Source organism: Protopterus annectens, chromosome 11.part0 (assembly GCF_019279795.1).
Source record: "Protopterus annectens isolate FY-2018-M chromosome 11.part0, PAN1.0, whole genome shotgun sequence".
In the NCBI taxonomy this organism is placed as follows: Eukaryota; Metazoa; Chordata; order Ceratodontiformes; family Protopteridae; genus Protopterus; species Protopterus annectens.
Window position 1 is genome coordinate 1,465,353,325 of NC_056745.1, and position 18,494 is coordinate 1,465,371,818.

The following is an 18,494-nucleotide window of genomic DNA, read 5'->3' on the forward strand; positions in this document are numbered from 1 at the left end:
GCTTAATTCTGGCTAACCCAATGTGAAACAGAAACTTAGCAGAGAAAGCATGTGGACCTGGATTTCTGAGTAAATTTCAGTAACTGACTAGTAAGTGCACTGCCTGGATGCCAGGAAAAAAGAAATGCAGAGGACCTGAAGGAAAGTCAGCTACAAAATGTGATAAAAAAATACTGACTGGGAAAAGTACTGTAGCTGTTCAGCAAAAAGGAAGTGCATGCTCCACATATGACTTCCGGTAACCTTGAGGAAAGTAAAAAGGAATTGCTTACAGACCTGAGTAATATGAATGGCACACTTGTGGAGAATATCAACTCAAACAATAAAAGGCTGGAAAAATGGAAGAAGCTTTAAACAAATACTCAGATGAGATGATAAAACTGCAAAACTGAGGTTGAAATGAAGAAAAGGCTGGCTGAATATGAGACTGAACAAGAAGAGATGTTTAGAAAATAATAGAATTAGAGGACATAGCATGTGGAGTAAACCTGAGGTTTTCTGTTGTACCTGAAAAGCTGGAAGGAACAGACTGTATTAATTTCATGAAAGCAAAAATAGGCAACTGGACTGGTATATCACAACAGAAACTGTAAATTAAAAGGGAACATTGTGTTTACACTACAAACCTGGCTATGAGAAAACAACATAGACCTTTAATAGTAAAAATGCAATCTTACCAGCAGAAGAAGTTGATTCTGACAAAATTGTGGCAGATGGACTAAAAATGCATGATAGCAGAGGGTTTGTGGAGAATGACTACTCATTGCACACCAGGCAGAAGAGGAATAAATTTATTCCATTATATAAGGAATGTTGACATTCAAACTATTGTACACAGCTATCTTCAAAATATTTTCTCTGGAGGAATAAAAACATTTTTTGATGAAGTACATGCTAAGGAAGAAATACAAAAGTTTTCCCAACAAAAAGTGAGCTGTGAAACAGTAGGAGATTTTGCTTCTTGTTCTTCTGATAATAAAGACCACATAGAGGCTGTACCAGTGAAACCTTTCCCAGAGTTTCAACAGAAAATGCTTGAGAGAGGGACACAAAAACACAGGAGCTGACTAGAAAACTTAGGAGTGCACTGGAGATAAAACAGAGACAGGGTTTGAGAGATGGAGTTGAACATGAATAGAACAAGAAAATCTGGAAATATTGGACTTTCTTGGACTTTGTTAAACTTGTATGGGACTCTATAGCATATGTCCTATGTCATGTCATTAACAATTGGAGACTAAAATCAGTAACTTTGAAATTGACAAATGTGGGATTACAAAGCAATAATTATATTCGTGAAATAGGACAGAACAAGGAAATATTGGACTTGTTTAGACTCTGTTAAACTTGTAAGGGACTCTAAAGCATATGCCCAACTTCATGTCATTAATGTTCATAAAAATATTCAGGAGAGGGTCAGAGGAGGGAAAGAGAGTTAAATGTAAGTAAAACAAAACATATTACTTATGTGGTGCATAATTTTCTTTGCATGTTATAAAGTAAAGCGTTCTTAGTTATTTTTATTTTAAGCATAATGGGGATACTAATGTAAATATGTGCTTCTGTTTGTTCTTTTTGTTTCTTTCTCCCTTCTTCTCTCTTTTTCCTGGTTTAGTTTTAAGAAATGTAGGCATTGTAATGTTAAAAAAGGGATCTGGTTAAAAGAACATGACAAAAGAAAAAATAGTGTGCATTTTCTCATCCTTGCATTGAGGAATGACTGGGTTAAGGCCATTCACTTTATATAGTAATAAGATTTAACAGAAAGCAAGTAAATAAAAAAGAACATTGCTATTATAAGGTCTTTTTCTAGTAAACAGTCCTATATCTAGTTTTCATGCCACTAGCAGACAAAGTGATAAAGAGAAATGGCTTGGAGAAAATGCTTTCTGAAAGCATTCAAGTGTTTTCCCAGCTGACACAGCTATAAAGATAAGGCAAAAACCAAGCAGCATGTAATAGAATCACAGGGTCTATCTACCATGCATCTTAGCATGGATAAACTTTCTTTCTGTTTAGCTCAAGTCTGTAATTGTGGCTGTCAGTTTGGTTCTTCTGTTCCTTTTAGAAGGGTAAAACTTCAATATTTGAAGATTACAATAGTTGTGTGTGTTATTATTAAGTTAGTAGGTTTTAGGAGTGTGTGTGTGTGTGTGTGTGTGTGTGTGTGTGTGTGTGTGTGTGTGTGTGTGTGTGTGTGTGTGTGTGTGTGTGTGTGTGTGTGTGTGTGTGTGTGTGCATTTTTCTTTGAGGGTTTTCAAAAAGTAAAAAGTTCTGCAAAATGTGACATAAGCTCAAATGGAGATTGCAAGAAACAACTGTATAAAAGATTAACCTGTCAAACAGTGCATGCATGTAACACAATAGCTGAAACTAGATATTTAACTATAAAGTTGTTATACATAAAATGTAAGAATAATAATCCCTCAAGAATATGATTATTTCTATGATGTCTTTAAACATTAATTGTTTCACAGATAAAAACAATGAGAAAGGGTAATGAACTATATTAAAAATATAGGGTACAAATAGCTATGCTACATGAGACACACTTGGAAAGAAGTGAACATGTGAATTTGATAAGGTTTTCAGGATGGTTATTCACCAGAATATCTGGGTCAAAGGAAGACAGGAGTACTTATATTAATTGCAAGAGGAGCTCTGATAGTAATAGAAGAGGAAAAAAAGACAATAATGGTAGATTTATAGTACTAAGTTACTACTGGTTTACAGGATTACACTGGTATGTATTTATATTCCACCAAAAACTGCTATAATGCAGCTTAAGAAAATTATGGGAGAAATAATTAGCTTTCAGCAAGGAATATTACTTATAAGTGGGGACTGGAATTTGATTTGCAACAGTGAAAATGTATCTGGGGGACCCAGAAAGGAAAATATAACAAAGGAGGGTAGATTTTTTAAAGACATTTATGTTAATATTTGGCATGAACAATGTAAATTCAGTACTAGGAATTTACAGTGAATTTACATATAATTCCCCAAGATACAAAAACTGGCCTAGGCTAGACAGAATTTACATTTCACAAGAACATGTGCAGTTAATTGAAGGTCTTGATACACACCCAATAACTATATCAGATCATGCACCAATAATAACTAACATAAAAACACAGGATAATGAAATAAAAATGAGACACTGGCATTTTACGACCTATCTGTTGAAAAGGGAGGAATTTAAGGAATGGGTAGTGGAGATTATTCAGGAGCTATTAGAGATGATAGAAACATTTTCTGAAAATATAGTTAGGGAGTGGGATAAAATTAAAGTGGAACTTAAAAATAAGGTGGAAATAGAAAGGGGAGGTATGGTTAAGAGGTAACAAGAATTATTTAGAAGGACTGACAAATATCAAATTATTGAAAAATAGGGGGGAATCTCACAGAACTAAGGCTCTTGCTGCCCCTATAGTGCCTTTTTTTAGGCAAGGTTCAAATGAAAAATTCATCACTGTAACAGGAAAAGGCAAGCAAAAACTGAGGGTAATGCTACTCAATGCTATAAGTCTAAATCTCAAAATGCACTCCCTCGAAGCACTCCTTAAAATGGAGAATATCGATATCTGTGCATTGACTGAGACCTGATTCAAGGCTCCAGAGAGCACCCCTGCATTACCAGGCTATAACTCATTCAACACTTTTCGGCCACCTAACCTGGACCAGAACACCAAAGACGGAGGTGTGTCCATATTCATTAAGAATATCCACACCTCCAGGCTAGTTGCTCAGTCTAATGCATCCGAGGTTATCCAAGTGTAACTAACTCTGGGCAAAACTGCAATCCAAAGTGTATCTTTTTACAGATCCCCCACAATACTCCAGGATTCCCACTCCTCTTTTCTTGTTATACTGGAAAATATTAGGGTTCAACCAAACACTCTAATAATGGGTGATTTTAACTACCCCACCATTAACTGGGAAAACTACTCATGTACCAACTCCTTCGCTCATTGCTTTATGGAATTCATAAATTCCAATGCCCTGGATGAACTTATCCACCCCCCCCAGGGGCAACAATATCCTAGACCTAGTCATTACCAACATGAGTGACCGGTGTTCCACACCTGAAGTCAACTCCTCATTGGTCAGATCCGACCATAAGCTAATCATCCTAGATATCCACATTCCACCCCCACCCCCCATTAAGGAAATCACGGTAAAAAAAATTCTCCAAAGCCAACTTCATGCTTTTTTAGACAGAAATGGCGAACGTCATGACACCCATGCAGATGGACAATACAGTTGCGACTGCTGAATCCTACACAGATGCACTCTATAAGCACTTACCCGAGTGCATTGATCGTGCTATCCCAAACAGAACCAAGATGCTATCCTCCAAAAAAAGGAAGCCAATCTGGTGGTCCCCTGCCATAAACAAACTCTACAACAGCAGGAAGAAACTATTGCAAAAGAGACTAAAATCCCATGAGTGGATGAGTTCCCTGGTCAGCCTCAGTAAGAAGCTGAGATCCCTTATAAGATCCTCCAAGGCTAGCTATGAAAAGAAAATCACCACTGATTCTAGGGACATCCACAATTCATTCTATAGCTATGTCAAGAATGTGAATGGCAACACCCAGATCTGTTCTGAGTTACAGCAAAACGGCATGAAAATTACAGAACCAACTGATATTGCCAATGTCCTGGCAGATAGGTTCAGTGCTAACTTTACTCCCCTCTCACTCCCTAAAAGGCCCATATCTATGCAGGAAGAATGCAGAGTACCTGTAATCACAACTATGCAGGAAAAAGCTGCACTCTGAAGCCAAAAACACAGCATCCATGGGACTGGACAACATCCCAGACTGCATTTTACATGAACTTCAGAAAGAACTGGCTCCCCACCTAAGCACCATGTTCAATCATAGTCTCACATCAGGCTTTGTGCCTACTGAATGGTGCACAGTAATGATTATCGCACTCCACAAAGGGGGAGCTACCGCTGATCCAGGGAGCTATCACCCTATTAGCCTGATGAGCCTGGTCTGTAAGGCCATGAATGTATCATCATGGAACTCATAAACAAAGACATTGGTAACCTCCAAACTCTGGACCCCACCCAGTTTGGGTTTGTGAAAGGCAGATCATGTCTTCTGAACTTCATCGACTTCTTTGAGGCAGTCACCAAAGCTATAGACAAGGGTAAGGTGGTTCACATAGCCTATCTTGACCTCGCCAAGGCTTTCAACACCATCCTCCATTCTGGAATTATAACTAAACTCACTAAACTAGGTATAAATCCCTACGTCACAAGATGGGTTGCCAGTTGGCTCACTAACAGAACCCACACTGTAAAAGTTGCAGACTCCAAATCTGACTTCAAACCAGTGACAAGTGCAGTACCACAGGGTTCAGTCCTGGGATCTCTCCTGTTTGGTATCTACTTCTCTGAAGTACAGGCCAACACAGAAGACCTTTGGCTAATGAAGTTGACAGATGACTGCAAACTAGGAGCCATAGTTGAGTCCCCAAATGATGTGGACATCCTACAGAAGGGCCTCATTGAGACAGATGTCTGGTGTCAGAGCCATGGCCTCAAGCTCAATGCCAAAAATTGCATTGTCATCCCCTTTGGTAAAAACTCTGTACCCATGAACTACCACATAGGTGGCAGTCTACTTAACACCGAATGTGTGAAAAGAGACCTCTCCTTTGATAATCACATCACCACAGTAGTCAGGAAATCCTTCTATGTGGCACACCTCATCACAAAAGAGTTCTCATCTAGGAAAAAAGAAGTCATTGTTCCCCTCTACTTGACACTGATTAGACTCATTATAGAGTACAATGCCCCTTTTGGAATGTACCTCACAAGGCATCTGCAGCAGCTGGAAAGGCCACAGAAGTACCTCACAAAAAGAATTACTGGCCTCAAACAGATGCCCTACAGTGACCATCTCAAAACACTCCAGCTTTACTCCGTAGCATATCATCTACTCTGAGGTGATCTCTGCCTAACATATAAAGCTATGTCAAACCCAGAGCTGTTGGACATGCTACATCTAAAGAAATCCCAATCCTTCTGAGCTACATGCTCTAGGGACCTAAACCTTGTCACCACAATAAACAGGACATGTTGGTGGGATAGATTCCTGTCCCAGAGACTTCCCATACTCTGGAACAATCTAACCATCTATGTCAAGCAAAGTTCCTCATTAGCACTCTTCAAGAAAAATCTTGATAAGTGGATGGGAAATAGGAAATACCCCCAGGGGATCACTTCTGCAGTTCTGTTCGACAGGGGCATAGGAAAATAACTTTCTTGGGTGGCATAAGCCAGGGAACCTTGTTGGCTAGGCTTACTTAGGCTCTTGGGCTGATAGCCTAGTACCTATCTATGAACCTATAAACCTATAAGAAGACGAGCAACTACAGAATGCTAAACAGAAAATAAGGGATTCCCTTGATAATATGCATGAGTTTACAAAGATTGCTGCAAAACACAAAATCCTTTAGCACAATGACTCAGGCAACAGAAAGTAAAAAGTAATGTCACCAAGCTTAGGGAGCCTATAGCAAGGAAGATAACAAGGGATCCTGTAGAAGAATAAGAAATATTTCAGAAATTCTATGAAAGCCTGTATAGAGCAGAAAAATGTGGAAAGCAAGAAAAGGTACAAATGGAAATGTTTATGGAAGAATTAAATATGCCAGAGTTAGAGAGAGAGGAGGTTCAATTACTAACAGTTAGGATAGGAGGAGATGAGATAAAAATGGTGAAGTATAACCAATCTACAAGAAAGTCCCCAGGAATGGATGGTTTCCAACCAAACCATAGCACCACCACTGCCTTTCTCTCTTTTACTAACACTATCCTTCACCATAAAAACAATGGCCATCTCTCCTCTGCTACTTTCCTAGACCTATCTAAAGCATTTGACATGGTCCCACACAAACAACTCCTCTCTGTACTCAATAACCTATCCTTTTCTCAATCAGTCACCAACTGGTTTCAAAGTTACCTGTCTGACCGCCAGCAATCTGTTGTATGGCAAAATGACCCCAACTACCTGTATCTATAGGGGTTCCCCAAGGATCCATCCTTGGACCCCTACTCTTCTCTATTTTCACAAATAATCTAGCCTCTGCCACCAAACATGGCACACTCATACAATATGCAGATGACTCGACCATCATTTGCTCAGCCCAGTCCCTACCCAAATGGCAAAAGGTCACACAGGATGCCTTTTCCTCTGTTGAAACTTGGCTATCCAATGCCCAGTTAATACTCAACCCAAACAAAACTAAACTCCTCATCTTCAAACCCACCAAACATACTCAAAACAACTGTGACTTTAATATCACAGCAAAAGACAATACCACTATCACCCAACAGATCACACCAAATTGCTAGGAGTTGAAATAGACAACAATCTCAAATTTGACATTCACATATCCATGACCATAAACAAAGTCCACCAAAAACTAGGAGCCTTATACAGAAATAAGCAATTCCTCACCAAAGCAGCTAAGATTTCAGTTGCAAATTCGCACCTTATCTCCACCCTACTTTATGCCTCTCCACTATATACCAACCTAAGGCAATGCGATCTAAATAAACTCGAGACCTACTACAACAAAATCACCAAATTTGCCACCGGGGCATCCTACCACAGTCACCACTGTCTCTCACTTATTGAACTAGGCTGGCTAGAACTCCCTCACCTCCTTCAATGGTATCAACTCGCACTCGCCCACAAACTGGTTAACCATCCTCTAAAGGTTCCATCCCTCCAGTATCTACTCCAACCCTATCTCACCACCAGACCACTATGATCCAGCAACAAAAATCAATTACAGGTTACTAGAGCCAATAACACTGCTGGAGAAGCACTATTCTCCAGCGCTATAGCCAAATTATGGAACACCCTCCCCCCCACAATAACCTCTCTACCATCATGCACCCACTTCAAAGCTTTACTTAAAGTGCACCTAAAGACATGCTGGCTATGCCCTTGTAACTCTCCTCTAACTTCTCCCACTCCATCTATCCTCTACCTCTCTTCCACCTCACAAACTACCTTTGATTACAGCAAGCTGTGATACTTCCATGCCTATTTAGTTATTATATGGCAGTAACTTCTTATTGTAACAATTGTTAATATCTGCTATGACTTTGTGGATAGAACAGATGCTAGTTATCTACTGAATGTACTATGTTCTTCATCTGTAACTATGTTTGTAATATTTTAATTGCTAGGATTCTTCATCTGTAACTATGTCTGTAATATTTTAATTTGTGGAGCTTTTCTCTCTGGGTCTCCGCTGAAAATGGACCTGCATCCAGTCGGACATTCCCGGTCAACAAATGTAAATGAATAAATGGATAGTATTCCTGTGGAAGTTTGGAAGCTTGGATGGAAAAAACTTATGAAGATCTGGAAGATTTTGTTTAACAGTATTTTAAAAGGAGAAGGACCACCATGCTGGAAGAAAGCAGTGGTAACTGTAATACCTAAAGAGGGTAGAGAGAGATCCATAGATCCAGCTTCACACAGGCCCATTTCAATCCTAAACCATGATTATAAAGTGTTTATGTCTATAATGGCTAAAAGAATGGTAAAAGGGATGCCAAAATTGACAGATATAGATCAATGTACTATTGGAGCTCCTCTTGCAATTAATATAAGTACTCCTGTCTTCCTTTGACCCAACTATTCTGCTGAATAACCATCTTGAAAACCCTTCTTTATCAAATTCACATTTGACAACATAAACAGAACACTGATGGTCCAGAGGGAAGCAGAATGTAAGAAAATACCACTGTTGCTGGTGGGTATTGATATAGAGAAAACATTTGACAGAGTAAGCTGGGATTTTTCCATTCCCTGATAAAATTATAAGGTGGATCAGGAGGATATATGAAGGATCGAAGGTGAAAATGAAAGTGGGTAGGGTCCTCTCTGATAATCTCTGCTTGAGCAGAGGAATCAGACAGGGGTGTCCTCTCTCCTATTTGCTATTTGCATTACATTTAGAACCACTGGCAAAGAAAATAAGGGACTCAGGAATTCAAGGATATAATTGGTATGATAGTCAAGAAAGGCTGGCTCTATCTGTAGATGACATTATTTTATATCTAAGAAAAAACAAAAGCAGAGTGAGCCAACACACAGCTGAATAATCCAAACAATTTGTTTATTAAAAGGTTAGCACTTTCATGATCAAACTGACTGCTTCATCAGACCATTAATAAAAAGCAGTATATCATGATATTTAAAACAAACAAAAAAAAACATATCAGAAACAAGCTGGACATTGAATTCCACCAATCACAATACAATTTGTACATGAAAATCCCCCAATCCCCCAAAGGAAATTATCACAGCATATGAGCATCCCTTTATATGTTGTTACAGCCAGTCTGAAAGTGTTGCTTGTATTCATCAAAATGCATAATATTCAACCAATCCAAATTCATCAAAAACTGAGCATCATATTAAGTTATAATACAGCCCATCCAAGGACTGTCTACAAAGGTTAAATAATAAAAATGATTCAGTGAAACAGGAAATATTCCCTGCATAAAACACAATCAGAATAACAAATTAAAATGATGAATTAAATTACAAAGCTATGCAATGCACACATAACAGAAACAAGATAATAGCAAGATGCTTTAAAAGTGTCACTGATGTTCTAGAGACATATTGTCTCCGTATTCTCTAACTACCTATTTAAGACACTTTACAAACCGCAACAAACGTGGGAAAAACAAATACCCAACACTGACAAGCCCAGCATTTACTAACCCAAGATGCATATAGTATCAGAATATGAATGGAATTATCAATGACTATGACTACTTCTAGAAAGAGAAAGTGCAGTTAGTGCAGAGGATTAGAAACTGCTAATGAGCTGCTTTCTATAGTCCAGGGTACAGGGTTTGATTCCTTCCACCACCATTTTCCTACTGCATAACTCTGAGTAAGTCAGTTAACCAGACAGTGCAGTCAGGTCACACCTGAAAAGTGGTACTTGTGAGCAGTAGGCTAACAAATATATATAGAAGTGAGAGACAGACAGACAGAGAGGCTATCAGTATCATGCTACAAGTGAGATGACAGACCATCCCGCTGTCCTTGATCAGTTTTAAAAGGGGATGACTAAGCATGTTTGAACTCCATGATGACAGACAATATGAGACATTCAAGATTAGCTATCACCAATGAGCAATAGAGATAATAAGGCTGCATTTTCTCCCCTGGGGAAGATACCCTAGAGGACCTAATCAAGTCACTGTGCCAAGGCCATTGGAGCCACATGGATTTTAAAATGACCACCTGAGAGGTATCCCTCAGACATTTAATCTAGGAGGGGAGAAGCATACGTATAATAAACAAATAATATAATCATTAATAAAGTTAATCTGAAAAAGTATCACTGTCAGTAGGGTAGATTGTGGCACAATGGTTGTCACTGCTGCTTCATATGGCTTAATTATCTTATTCATTCGACATTTTGGGTACCTTCTGTGTAACCCTACATGCCCTCTTAATGTCTGAGCAGGTTTTTGCTGATGCTCCACCTTTCCTCCCACATCTCAGATGTAGGTACAGAGTGTGACTGTGTGTGTGTGTGTGTGTGTGTGTGTGTGTGTGTGTGTGTGTGTGTGTGTGTGTGTGTGTGTGTGTGCGTATATATATATATATATATATATATATATATATATATGTGTGTGTGTGTGTGTGTGTGTGTGTGTGTGTGTGTGTGTGTGCGTGTGTATGTGTGTGTGTGTGTGTGTGTGTGTGTGTGTGTGTGTGTGTGTGTGTGTGTGTGTGTGTGTGTGTGTGTTTGCATGTGCGGTTATTAATGTTTGTGTGTCCTGCAATAGACTGAAAGGAATGTTACACATAAGTAATAAACAAATAACTTATGCCAATCAGTTCTAAACAGCTAAGTAATAAATCATTTGCAAAAAATATGAATAACTTTCAAGATGCAATGTATTCTTTCCCAGACTCAAAAGCAAAAACACATTTAATCAAATATATATGTTAAAACCAGTTATACAACTTGTTCAAAAGATTCAGACCCATAATGATCTATGCAGTCATTTGAATTTCTTATTCCTACATATCCCAGGTGCCAGTTTTATATTATTAATATTATTAATGTTATAGCCTGTGCAAGCATTAAGTCTGTATTCCTATTTCGTTTCTTGTAATAACAAGTTTTCATAATCTGCTTGATAATTACTCACAGGCATATCTCATGGAATTTGAAATTTAAAATGACCACCAGCACATTCTTACACGTGCTTATACAGTGCTAACTGACATACATTTCCTGGTGCTGTCTTTATGATCAGGTATATTGCACTGTACAACCAAAAGCTCTAACTATGGCCCAGGTGGCCCAGGTCCAGTTAGTGGCTCAGGCATCTAAAGCTGAGCTGAGAGGGATGGCTGTGTCCATCCAAGAAGGTGGGTGTTCATCAGAAATGCTCCATAAGGGGATGCTTGGTACAATGAGGAGAGTAGCCCTTGTACATGCCAATGGATGCAGGGCTGCAGAAATAAGAGTAGGTCATAACCATCCCCAGGAAGCAGAAACAGTCGCCAGCCTCACCACCGGGATGCCCTTAGGATCCACACTGGCTCCAGGTCACTCAGGGAAGTCTAGGGTAAAAGAGGAGGAGGAGCAGTAGCCAGTGGGGCAGCTGTCTGAATAAAGCAGGTAGGGGAGGGGGTAAAAAGGACACTGCAGTGTAGACTGCATTCAGTCTTCCCACTCTACAATATTTTACACATCCAGTCTGCAACAGAAATTATACCATTTGTTATGCAATTTGCATTGCCATTAAAATAATATTTCTTGTCAGTCTGTGTCTGAATAAAAACATTTATTTCCATTAAACCATTGTATTCTGTACAACCCACACTGTTTTGTATACCTGTTAGATACTCTTGCAGAAAGTTTAAAATATTCTGTACATTTATCCAAAAGCTTTTTTTCATATTTCATGAATACTTGCGTGTAAAAGCTGGACACACACACATTCTGCATTAGCTACAACACTGTTACTCATAAGTAACTCCTGATTAGATCTTATAACCTTCTTCACCTCAGCACTTACCCTACAGTACACAGATCAAATTCTTACTGATGAAGCATTATTATCCTGCCTATCTTTTCTCTTAAAGTGGCCACTTCTACAATATAAATGAACTTCAACATTACCTTCCTTAGATTGATCATAAACATATCTCTGCTGTTTTTCCTGGCAAGCTATTGGGATTATCATTAACTGACTTTATTTATCTATAGGTATACAATAATCCAACAAACTTATTTTGGAAGTGTTATAAATGTACCCATTGATTTGCAAATACTGAAGGTCAACACAATAGACTATCTCACATGGCAATGTCATTGTTTCTGTCAGTTATCCAATACATGAGCACTTCATTAAGTTGACTAATGAATGAGCTGCAGTCAGCCATTTCCCTAGAGACACTAAATGAATATGTTTCAGACTCTAAACAAAATTACAAAGTGCTAGCTATGACTTCAGCCTAGTCGCTCTCCATGAAGGGAAGCTGATCTGAGATGCAGCACTCTAACCGCGATATAGAATCACACAACAGCACTTTTCATTATCGTTTTTGCCGCCAGAAAGACTCACATATCGAGTGAGATCGTACCTTCAATATGTGATTTAGATAAAACAAACTAGATTCATGTCTGGAGCTTCTTAATAGGGAGCTCAGTATGTAGCCAGATGTCTGGAGATGTAGGCCTCTCAGTCATACTTTAGAGATAATGTCCTTTTCCTCTCCCTAAGGCACCATTCATCTTGAATAGGAAACATGCTTCTCCTCAATACTTTTTTAGGAAAAGGTGGTATGCATCTCATCTTAAAAAATATGAAGAGTAATGAAATAAGAGTGGGCTTCCTTAATTCCTGAAATCAAAATGTGAAGATATTTAATCTACATATTTAACTGACTCTTGTGTGTATACAGGTCTGCAACATCATTCAAACCTTGCATATGGACTTATCACATCATTCAGACCTTGTATATGGACCTATCATATCACTCAGACCTTGTATATGGACCTACCACAGCACTCAAACATTGTGTATGGACCTATAACATCACTCAAAGCTTGTATATGGACCTACCACATCACTCAAACATTGTATATGGACCTATCACATCACTCAGACCTTGTATATGGACCTATCACATCACTCAGACTGTGTATATAGACCTATCACATCACTCAAACCTTGCATATGGACTTACCACATCATTCAAACATTGTATATGGAACTATTACATCACTTAAACCTTGTATATGGACGGATCCTATCACTTAGACCTTGCATATGGACCTATCACATCACTCAAACCTCGTATATGGACCTATCACATCACTCAGACCTTGTATATGGACCTATAACATTGTGCAAACCTTGTATACGGACCTATCTATCATACCCTGACTTCCAAGGTATATTATTGAGATCCACTGCCTTACAATCCATGTGGCTGGTATGTTCATCTATGTCAACAAGAGTCTTAGCAGAAGACCCTCAACACAAACCGTAAAGGAACCTTTGTAGCCATCCAAAATATTGTCTACCCCCAGAATCTAAAAGAACCTGAGGAGTTTAATTCATTTATTTACTTACTTGTGTACTATTTGTTCATCAGGTCAGTGTGCTGGTCCTTTGACCCTTTTCAGCCATGACCTGGCCTCATTGAGGAGCAGTACACATATATTATAAAATACAGAATAAGCAGAGAGACCTACATAACCAGGAAAAAGCAAGTCACAGCATAGAAATTTTAAATGCTTGTACATTGGCAGTATACAAAAGTTATAATTAAGTACTAATACATTGACAAAACATGAATCATAAGCAAGAGCTGTGTACGTATATGCAATACAGAAACATCATATTTAGAGCAACATGTAAAGTTTTGGGTACAAAGACATTAATGGGTCCAGTTCTGATAGGTGAAGTTGTTACCTGGTATTAACCACTGTCAACATAAGCAGAAATACCTTACTGACTAAGAGAAACTAGAGATTAAAAATAAAACCACCATTACAGCTGACTTTAACTACCTTGTACTTGAGTGGTATAATTAAGCATCCAGCATTAAAAATGTTGCAATGCTTCCTTGATTTAACAATAGTAATTGTCTGGAGAAACTGATGAAAAATCCAGCTGGGGAAAGTTCTGGATATTATGCTTGACTGATATGTCATTAGTCTATTGAGTTTTATCCATCAGCCTTTACCTTGACAAATCAGAATGTGATACAATGGCATTTACCATCAAAACATCAACTAATCTTGTCTATAGTACTTCTACATTTAGCGCCTTATCTGATAATGACTATCTCATAATTAATTATATCCTTACAGGCATAAATTAGAATCAATCTCAATATGTCTCCAGCTTGTTGCCCACTGACAGTTTTCAATTAATTATTTAACTTATTGGACATTTGTACCATAAGCCATGACTGTGGTGAACAAACATACAGTAAAAGATTTAAGAAAATATGAAGCAGAATTTTAAGGTAAACAATTTTTTCAATACAAAGAATGTCTGTATAGGTTTACTATAATGGTAATCAAGTTCACTCTAACCCAGTATATTAAAAATGACAAAAAATGGAAAACTACATCCAAGTCCTCTTCTGTGCAACAGCTCACAAACAAAGTAAAATAAAAGTGGGAGGTCAGCTTGTCTAACTGGATGAAATTACCAGTGTGATGTGTTATGGTTCAGTTTTTGGTGCATTCCCATTTGGCATATTCTTTGCAGATGCATAGACTGATAACATTAGCCTATGGCTGACAAACTTTGTTCATGTTTGCAAATTAAGCAGTATTGTTATGTTTCCCCTTAGGTACAATAGTTCTTTAGAAAGGTATGGACACAGTCTATACCAGCTACAAAAATAATGATCTAATCTTCATTGCTAGCAAACATAAAATGGTAACTTTTGCAAAGTTGGTATCGTCTGCCACCTACTAAAATGAATGAAAAAAACTCTTAAGATAGATTCTTTTATTAAGGAAGTAGGTACAATCAGAGGCAAATATTTCAATACCACAAGAGAATACATCCTAACAAGGTACATTCTTCATTTTTAGTCTTAAAAAAGTTTATGTTCCACACTGTTCGACATTGAAAAGGTCTGTCACAGATTCATGGTTAAGAATTTTCTTTAACTAATATCCACAGTAAGTAATATCATAATAATTTGTCAGAAGAACTAACCATCCTGTGAGCTTCCTAGGTGAAGTTGTTAATAAGCTGTTAGTAAGTGTTCCACATGTTGGCCATTTGCTCCATATTATGAGACACAGTGTTCCACATTTTGGGGGTGGAAGCTTGAGAGTTGTGGGGATATCATCTGTGACCTGTAAGCTACCACACACACACACACACACACACACACACACACACACACACACACACACACACACACACACACACACACCGCACACGTACAAAACTATACCCACACCCACACACACTTGCACACACACACACACACACACACACACACACACACACACACACACACACACACACACACACACTCTCACACACTCTCACTTTCTTCCTAAGATATACATATATATATATATATATATATATATATATATATATATATATATTAGCCCTGAGGTCACTATACTTCAGTGTAAGGAAGCCAATAGTCTGATGTACAACAACCAAGGATTTACCCAAACTGACAATATGCTTGTCTAACTATTCCAGTTATAGTCATTATATTTGTACCTTGTATCTAGTACTCAGAGGGATTGCTAACCACTTTGGGGGGGTCATCATTTTACTTCACGTCTCATTTATTCAGCAAATCATGGAGTAATAATTCCTCTTTCTGTAACTTCTTGAGCAACTGATTTAAACTAAGTTTCTAACTTAGAGGACAGATGGGCTAGGAAACCTGGATGGCCCAGATTAAAGTGAAAAATGTTCCCTATTCTTGCCATTATGTCACCTTCTTAGGAGGCCTTATGTCTTATTTCTCATCCATGAATCTGTCTGGAGTGTAGCAACATGAGTGTTTACATGATTACATATAGAAAGATATCAGGTTTACAATGTCCATTAACAGTAGTAGACAATGCAACAATATTTAGGTTCATAGATTAGTACTAAGCTAACTGCCCTTGCGAGCCATTTTAAGCCTAGATAATTATCCCTTGTGAGAATCAAACCCTGCACCTTGTGTTTGCAAGGCAAACACCTTAACCATTAGGCCACCCTCCCAACCTCACTCAGTGGTCCCAAGTGCCTTGAAGCAAACATCACTGCACTTATATCAATGATACCTTGTGAAGTTTCAATATCATAAGGAGACAAATAATGTAGCCCAAACATAAAAGCTTTAAGCAGGGAAATAGGCTAACAGCAGTGATATTCTATTAGCAATCAGCTATCAGTCTGACAAACTTGGCTTATCACACAGGCGGCATATTGTTTTCTATGCTAAGTATAATTTGTTATATTTCTTAATGTTGAAAATACTTCCCAGAATGTATTTTTATCTGGGAATAGACAATTAACTATAGAACAGTGTGTTAGTATAAATCAGACATGGCAGTTCAGACTTAGACATGAAAATGAATAAAAGGTTTTGTCCAATATCAATATGTCATGTATTTGCAAATTTGGTAGAGACAGTCAAGTCATGGATGTTTCCAGAATTTTCTGGATTTCAACACACAACAAGCTTTGCTGTTGACAAAACATGACAACTGCAGTAAATAAACACCCTGAATTCAAGCCTCAGGCCTTTACAATGGAAAACATTTAGCAGCAATTGTTTTCTCACAGCCACCCCTATTTCAAGATTATTTTACACTGTTTATGACTCTGAAGCCTGCTGTCAAATCATTTAGAATTGGCAAGTAAAACGTTAAGACTTCATGGAAGTATAACACAAACAGGTTCAGTAAGTAAAAGGTTTCTTTAATGTAGAAAGCATTGCAAAAGGAAATAGTCGTGCTCCTGATGTTTTTATTGCAATCTTGTAGATGAACGTTAAGTAACTTTGCGTTACATCAGACTGAAATTTTTCTCACGATAAATGATGGACAGACAAAACACACATTAAAATCCATAACAGTTCAGATAATAGCCTGAATTGTATGTAATTGCAGATACAGAGAGCTGTCCATATATTGTACCGGTATGTTATACTAATCTCATGGAACTTCATGTATGTACATAAGCATATTTACGTAAGTACTTACATATACCAGCACAGATGTTTGTATGGTGATGATAACTACATTTCTGCTAATTTGACATCTTCTAAAAGTACAAATATTATAGTTTTTAAGTAAGTTCATTACTTTATTTTTTATTTTTAAGGAGATATAAGTGCACAGTTATAACAAGTCCAGTAAGTCATTTCAGCAGCTGCAAGTTCTCAGGGCATTGGTGTAGGGGAAGTTTATGACCTAGCAATGATTAAGTATCAGTAGAAAGAGGGTGCATGCCGAAGCTTCAGAAAGCATACATTTTAGCTGCTTTTCACACTTCTTATATACTGCTGTCAAAACTTCCTTGGTATCATACAGATTCACTAACATTTTAACTAACATCAGTCACTGCCTTGCAGACTGATATATCACATTACAAAGCCTATACAGGGGTTATTAATCACTAACTACATAATGCCCTGCGTTAGTGCAGAGTGTAAAATACAAAATAAAAATAGTTCTGCCACTGACACTTCACCAATGATATGGACAGCAAGCAATTACATTTTAATGATAGTATAGAAGTATGAATCATTTCCAGTAGCTGAGTAAACAAATGGTACAATAACAAACACGAAAGCTGATGCACTTTGACTTAAAAATAAATCCTGAGAAGTTTCTTAACAAAGCCAGAAACAACCTCAGTTGCATTACAGCCATGTCCACTTACCTATTAGTTGACCAAATGAGTACTGGGACATGATCTATAGCGCTGCTAAGTTTGAAGAAAGTAAGAGAAATAAAAATGCATTTCCAGATTGGAGTCATGGTTGCACTAATGCACGTTTCTGTGAAACGTCTGAGACACAGCCAAAGAATGAACAAAGCTAATGAACTCCCTTGTTAAATCTGCTACATAGCTAGCTATATCTAGCTGGGAGTACTGTTCGAATTGTTTACAGTAAATGCAGTTTGACCTAGTAATGTCCTACCTCATCTTTGCCGTTTCTGCAGGTGACAGATAGCTACATGATGGGAACAGAGAAGTGAAAATTACTTCTGGCTTGAGATATATCACAGTTTAAACTTCTCATTTCAGTTCATAATCTAAGCAGAATTGCAGAAAAAGGAAAATAAAACTGATGTATTCTTGTTCTCTCTCTAAATAATTGACTATTTTGCTAGTGTTTTCTAAAAACATCATGCTATTGTACAAGGAAAATGTTTATTTTAATAACTAGATGTCTTTATTTCTTAACCAG

At 37.8% G+C, this 18,494-nt stretch overlaps 1 protein-coding gene across 1 annotated transcript in view; it reads right to left on the minus strand.

Annotated features, from left to right (window-relative positions):
• The window catches only part of LOC122814883 (V-type proton ATPase subunit S1-like), a 51,264-nt gene extending 33,118 nt beyond the window's left edge, over positions 1 to 18,146 (minus strand). The window contains exon 1 of the mRNA XM_044087154.1: positions 17,963 to 18,146. Within this exon, the coding sequence (XP_043943089.1) occupies positions 17,963 to 18,060 (98 nt within the window). The 5' untranslated portion in view covers positions 18,061 to 18,146. The remainder of the gene's footprint in view (positions 1 to 17,962) is intronic.
• Positions 18,147 to 18,494: the final 348 nt, after the last annotated feature.